General features: G+C 44.8%; 1 protein-coding gene across 1 annotated transcript in view; it reads right to left on the reverse strand.

Moving 5' to 3' along the window:
- Positions 1–6,362: 6,362 nt before the first annotated feature.
- The window catches only part of LOC110320060 (glutathione S-transferase Mu 1), a 5,800-nt gene continuing 4,788 nt past the window's right edge, over positions 6,363–7,374 (reverse strand). Inside the window, exon 8 of the mRNA XM_021195940.1 lies at positions 6,363–6,880. Within this exon, the coding sequence (XP_021051599.1) occupies positions 6,791–6,880 (90 nt within the window). The 3' untranslated portion in view covers positions 6,363–6,790. The remainder of the gene's footprint in view (positions 6,881–7,374) is intronic.

The following is a 7,374-nucleotide window of genomic DNA, read 5'->3' on the forward strand; positions in this document are numbered from 1 at the left end:
ATGTGGCCATCATACTCTCCAAAGCTCCAGCAAAAAAACAGAAACCAAGGAACAAAACCTCAAAAAGACAACAAAGTCAAATCCAGAAATCAACATCTGGACCTATAATCATCCCAACCTCAGAGGCCCGGATGCCAGCATAAAAACACAAGTTATGGTCAGGGCAATGTGTCTCCACTACATCCCAGCTAGCTTACCACAGCAGGCCCCTCGCTAAGGCAGCACTGAGGAGAGTGAGCCTTGCACCTCACCTACGCAGCTCAGGATGGCCCTGATAGCAGAGTACCAATACCAGAGTACCTCGAACTTGTGAGTGGGACAGAGCTGGCCCTGCCTCTTGCTTGCTGTGGCATTGGGTGAGCTAGCTGGGGCAGTACTGAGGAGCTCCTCCTGGTAGGGTGGGTATGGAAAAGCTAGTGGGCTGACCAACTTAGCTACCACCCAGGCCCAGATAGAGTGGTTTGAGTTGGTTCACCCTAACATCTATCCCATCTATGAACTTCTAGAGTTCCTGAAAGGGCTGGTCCTGCAGATCCAAAGCTGCAGGGTCTCCAGGACACAGGGCAACAACAGGATATCTGAGAGGCGTCCTGGTGAGGATCCAATATCGTAGCCGAAGCCAGAGCCTCAAACCAAAACAATGATTCATTGCAATGGACATTTGTAAGTAAAGATGTGTTGACAAAGATGGGACACCCTGCACACACTACAGCTACCACAATGAGATGCTTCGTTCTGTTGTTTTTGTTTTTGTTTTTGTTTTTTTCTTGTGTGGTTACAAGAGCAGAAGGAGGATATATAGGACCTCATGAAACTGAAAATCTCCTGTAAAGGAAAGGGCACCATCATTCAGACAGAGCATTAGTCTATCGAATGGAAAAAGACTTTCACCAACTCCACATCCAATAGAGAGCTAATATCCAAAAATACACAAAGACCTCCAAAAACTAGATATCAAAAACCTAAATAATCTCATTTAAAAATAGGGCATAGATCTAAACAAACAAAGAATTCTCAATAGCGGAAACATAAATGGCTAGGAACCTCTTAAAGAAATGTTCAACATCCTCAGCCACCAGGGAACTCCAAATCACAACCGCTTTGAGATATTATCTTACACCTTTCAGAATGGCTAAGATCAATAGCACAAGTGACAGCTCATGCTGGCAAAGATGTACAATAAGAGGAACACTTAACCATTGCTGATGGGAGTGAAAACTTGTACAGCCACTATGTAAATCTATATTTACATCCTTAGAAATCTGGAAATCAATCTATCTCAAGATCCAGATATACTACTCCTGGCATATACCCAGAGAACACTTCGTCCTACCACAAGGATACTTGCTCAGCTATGTTCATTGCAGCTTTGTTTACGATAGCCAGAAACTAGAAACAACCTAAATGTTCCTCAATACAAGAATGGACAAAGAAGAGGTGGTACGTTTACACAATAGACTATTACTCAGCAGTTTTAAAAAATGACATCATGAAATTTACAAGCAAGTGGGTAGAACTAGAATGATAAAAACATTCTGGGTGAGTTAACCCAGTCCCAGAAAGATAAGTATGATATGTGTTCACTTATGAGTGGATAGTAACCATTAAATAAATGAGAACTAACTTACAATCTGTAGACCCAGAGAGGTGTAAGGGAAGAAACTAAGGGAGATACAAGGGAGTCTCCCTTGGAGGGGTAAATAGAATAGATTTTTGTGGGTGGACTGGAGAAAGGTGGGGACAGAAACAAAAGGATCAGGTGGGGACGGGGATGGGAGATAAGATTGAGGAAATGAATAGGAGGAAAGACAGCTAGAATTAAGGAGGATTTGAGAGATGATAGGGAAACCCAATGCAATAGAAACTTCCTAAAACATATGAAGGCAATTCAAATGAGGTCTCCTAATAATGGAGATAGAGAGTCCCAGTTGGCCATCTCTTGTCACCAAAAGAGCTCCAATACCAATACTGGGTTGCATTCAATTGACTTGTTGGCCCATGGAAATCCCCAAGCAAGCCAGGCTGTTGCTAAGACAATGAATTGCTCTCTGCAAACCAACAACGGGGCCCCATTGCTGAGAACAATACCCACACAACTCATTGAACGTAGAGAAGCAGAGCTGGTGTCTACGTGGAGCCTTCACACCTACATTCTAGTGTCTTTGGTGTGGGAAGATACTCTACCAAAGGAGAAATGTAGACACTAATCCTTCCACAAAACCTTTGACCTACAATCTGTCCTTTTCTGCAAGATATGCTAGAGCAACAATGGCACAGAACTGGTGGGAGCAGCTAGTCCATACCTGATGTGACTTAAGGCACACTCCATAAGACTGAACCCATACTCAACACTGCTTGGGTGACCAACATCCAGATAGCCCAGAGACCTAGGGTAAAACCAAACACTATTGGTCATATGTATATATGTGTATGTACACACACACACACACACACACACACACACACTAGGTAGATAGATAGATAGATAGATAGATAGATAGATAGATAGATAGATAGATAGATAGATAGATAGATATTTTAATGATATTTTGCTGTACCCTAGATTGGTTCCTTATTCAGTCATTATCAGAGACGCTTCCTCTTGCAGCAGAGGGGAAAAGATGCAGAGACCTACAGGTAGATATTACACAGAGAGAGACTCCTTGGAACACACAGCTCTATATGGGATATCTCCACCAAATCTCTCTCCTCAGAGCTCAGGGAACCATGCAAACAATGAGGCAGAAAGAGCATAGGAGCCAGAAAACATGGAGGTCACCAAGAGAACAAGGCCATCTGAATGGACCAAGCAAGGCTCATAGGAACTCAGAGAAACTGAAGCAGCAAGCAGGGAACCAACATGGCGTGCACTGCATCCTCTGCATGCTTGCTATAGCTTTCAGTTTAGGATTTTATGGGACTCCCGAGGATGTGAACGCATGGGTCTCTGATTCTTGGGCCTGCTCTTGCACCCGTTTCTTTCTGTTGGGTTTGCCTTGTCCAGCCTCAATGTGATGAACTTTGCTTCATTTTATATTTGATTTTATCATTTTTGGTTCTTACTTCTTGGAAGCCTGTTCTCTTCTAATGAGAGACAGAGAGAGGGTGGATCCAGAGGGGAGGGGAAGGGGGAAAGAACTGGGAGGGGTAGAGGGAGGGGAAAGAGAGGAAAGTGTAATCAGGATATATTTTATGAGAAAAGAATCTGTTTACAATAAAATTTTTAAAATGACAGATTACTAACTGGATTTGCTTGTCCACGATTAAATCTTATTTTCCAAAAGCACCCAAAGGAAAAGCAAGAGAGCCCTCTTGAAATGGTAAACCAACTGAGGACTTACACTTGCTCTTCAGAAGGGACCCCAAGGTCGTCTGTGATCCGTGATCCAGAGCTCTTACTATTATCAACAACATTCTCATGAAAGATGTTTGGCGGCATTGTGACCATTTTCACCTGCACCTATCTGGTAAAGCCTTTTTTGACAACAGCCTGACTCCTGAATGACTAACCAGATGTGTCCCTTAAAAATCCAACAAATCACTCCTGGGATATCATACGCTACACAGCCAACGCAGCTGTAAGACTTTCCAGTCCTTCTTATCGACCGACTCTAGGGCCCTTTTCTTACTGTCCTAAATTTGTGTGTGTGTTAAGTCCTTGATCATTTACAACTAATGTCTTCCAGAGTCCAGGCCCGAAAACTTCAAACAAAGCCTCACCACCATAACCACACCCTTCCAGCAAGGGCCGATGGATCACCTGAAGCAAGGCGATCTTTGGCTAGCACCATTTGCTAGCAAGACACTCAGGAGGGGGTCAAGCCAAACCCTTTTACCAATGTTCCTATCTGGATCTAAAGCTCTGAAGAACAGCCATCACCTGATACTCCCCAGAACCGAGTCCCAAAATCCTAATGAGAAAAACATTGAAAAAAAAACCAAATGTTTAAATTAAATATGTTAAAATGTTAGTGTTCAAAGGAAATAAATCATCTTACAGCTGGGTCTAAGATAGACAAAATTAACCGGATTTTTAAAAAACACTCAAAAGACAAAAACAAACAAACAAAGAACCCATACACAACAGAATCTTTACAGTTAACCTTTTGCTTTATTGTAATAAACTGGCCCAAACTATAGTAATTCAATACATAAAAATATCCTATAACACATGGCAATTTTCCAGGCTGGATTTAATGCACATTGTGTTGATAAAGTATTGCATGCTGTTTGAGCTCTCTGAGTAGCTGGATCTAGATATGGGCTGCATCCTGCCCCCCACACACACACACACATTTCAGACCCAAGCAACTTTGTGTCAAAGTTTGCTCCCAGGCCCTTCATCTGGGTGTGTTATGGCACCCTCCCCAGCTCTGTGACAGAGAGTCTCTGAGTGATACAGAACTCAGGATCAGGCAGCTAGACCTGCTCACACATAGTAATTCCTCCAGAGCTGCAGGGTAGGCCACGCAGGATCCACTGAGCTTTCCAAAGAAGTGCCCCACGATGAGAAGAACGTGTGGTCATCTCCACAACTCATTGCCAGTGGCTTCACTAGGACCCTGCCTCGGGAAGGCCAAGAGTGACTGCATAAGTGCCTGGTGACCGTCATGGGGCCAAGGCATCAGTGACAGAGGTAACCATAGCAGCAGTTCTAGGCAGCTGCTCATACACTCTTTCAAACTTCCTCATGACCGTGAGCTGGATAAAACGTGCAAGCAGACAGCGACCCATAACACCCTGAGACTTTTAGAACAAAGAAGATATTTTCCCTACAAAACATTTCTTTCCTGCACATTTCCTTGGAGCTATATTTTAAGGCAATTCTTCTAGCTAGTCCAGGTAGAAAAAAAAAAAAGGCCTTAAATTAATGCACTTACTGTAGTATTATGTATTGAGTGTCTGAACGAACTTACTCATTGATCAGTTTTTGCTGTGTGTAGTGCTGAGGGTTCTCCAAGAAACAGAATCAATAGAAAATAGAGTCTATATTATAGAGACAATTAATTTGGAGGTTATGTGGGTATGCACGTGCTGTTTGTCATGTGATTTGTCGCCCCATGGCCTGTCCATGGAAAGAGGAAAAGCCAGTACACCATTGATATATTCAGTCCAGACCTGACTATATATGAGACACTGGGACAGACCCAGATCATGATAGAGGGAAAGATAGCAGATGGCCAGGCCAGGAGATGATAGACATCTAGGAATTATAGAAAGAATTCACTCATTATCTGCCTCATTTCTATTTTACTTTGTGTATATGAGTGATTTTTTTTTAATTTTCTGCATATGGATATTTTCCCTGCATGTATGTCTATGCACCACATGCATGCACTACACGCAGAGGCCAGAGGAGAGAGGCAGGGCCCCTAACTTGAGGCAGAAAGCACTGTTAGCAACCATGTGGGTACTGGAACTCAACATTGGTCTTCTGGAAGAACAGCCACTGTTCCAAACCTCTGAGCCACCTCTTCAGCCTCCAAACCAGAGTCAATTAAAGCAGACTCATCTGTAATCAGTTTCCAAGAACTGAATGAATTTCACAATATTAAACAGCTTCCCTGAAAGGGGGGGGGTGCATGGACGTTCCAGGAGACACAAACAATAAGTATCTGAGAGGGATGGTCTATTCAATTCAGCTTCCCCAGAGAGAAAAGGATTAACCAAGAAAGGTCTCCATGTCAGTAGAGCTCCAAGCCAAAAGAGACTCAGGAAAAAACAACAGCCTAGAGGATCTAAGCTGACACAGCCTTGGCATGTGCAAGGTGGAGAGACCACCCAGGGCCCCTCCTGGGCACTCTCGCCAGCCTCATCATCCCTCATGGAGACACACAGCTCTTCACAGTTCCAAGTCCCAGCATGCTTCAGTGATTGAGATCCCCAGCATGCTGCAGTGAATGAGATTCCCAGCATACCACAGTGAATGAGGTTCCCAGCATGCCACAGTGAATGAGATTACTGGCAAGCCTACTTTATCCTCTCATGCTGACTGTCGATCAATGGCTCTCAACCTTCCTCATGCTGTGACAGTTTCTCATGATGTGGTGACCCCAACCATAAAATTATTCCATTGCTACTTCATAACTGTAAATTTGCTACCGTTATAAACCATAATATGCATGATATCTGATATGTGACCCTCCCACAAAAAGGGGTCATGACCCACAGAGAAACACTGCTTTATTAAAGAGCTTTATCCCTGCTGTGAGGATCTCAGACTAGAACCAAAATATGTCAAAGCTCTTCTGGTTCCATTAGATGTTTCAGAGCCCGGCACTACAGGCTCAGAGCTCAGACTCCTGGGAAGCAGCTGTGATGCTTGGCAAGGCTAAAGAGCAAATGAAAAAGACACAACACTCGGCAAGTGTTTCAGGCTTTATTGTAGATGAGACAGGCCTGGGACAGCTCCTCCACCAGGAACAGGCTGGCACTTGAGTATTGACCTTCAGGGTAATTAGAGGGAGGGAGGGCTGGCACTAAGATAGTATTGACCATCCAGGTAACTCTAGGGAGCCTGAGCTCAGGACAGACCTCAAATTGCAGAAAAGGGCTGTGAGTTTGGTCAGAGTGCCAATGAAGAAGGGGCAATGTGAAAGAAACTGGGGAGAATAAAGGCTGCGTGGGCTTGCCTGGGAAGAGGGAGAGAAGATGGGGCTGACAAAGCTGCAGAAGAGAGCAGGAAGGAGAGAGAACCGGGAGCCACAGTGCAAAAGGCTGTCCCCACCCAGGGCCTGCAGGATCCGCAGTGTGGACAGGTCCCCCCTGTGAGTGCCAATGTAGCAAGGGCCTACTTGTTACTCCAGTGGGCCATCTTTGAAAATAAAGGTTTTGCGATGTAGCGGCTACTCTTCATGTAGGCAGAGATCTTCTTCAGGCCCTGCACATTGGGAAGGACACAGCAGGAGCTCAGATCTGGGATGCAGAGGAGCAGCCCCATGGGTCTCCTGACTCACTTGTCCTGGACTCACTTTGGAGCAGAGCAGCCTGCTTAGCTCCCAGACCAGACAAGAGAACTCTCCCATTGAACATATCAAAGGGGAGGCTGGATCCTGCATAAGCTGTTTTAGACTCGCTAAAAATTACAACAGAGGTTCGGAAGAAACCTAGCCATCAGTCTTGTAAGACTTCAGGGAGGAACCTGAAGTCCAGAGAGGCTGGGGAACTTCCTGACTCAAACAGCTAGTGAACAGGGCTGGATTCATCTTGCCCAGGAGCAGCCTTCTGTGTGCTCTTGCTCTCTCACTCTCTTGCTCCTCCCACACATACCCACCCACCCCACATACCGCCCCACATATACCCACCACGCACCCACACATATACTCCACACCCACACATACCCACCCCCCACATACACATACCCACACACACACA

The sequence above is a fragment of the Mus pahari genome, chromosome 4, assembly GCF_900095145.1.
Source record: "Mus pahari chromosome 4, PAHARI_EIJ_v1.1, whole genome shotgun sequence".
NCBI lineage: Eukaryota > Metazoa > Chordata > Mammalia > Rodentia > Muridae > Mus > Mus pahari.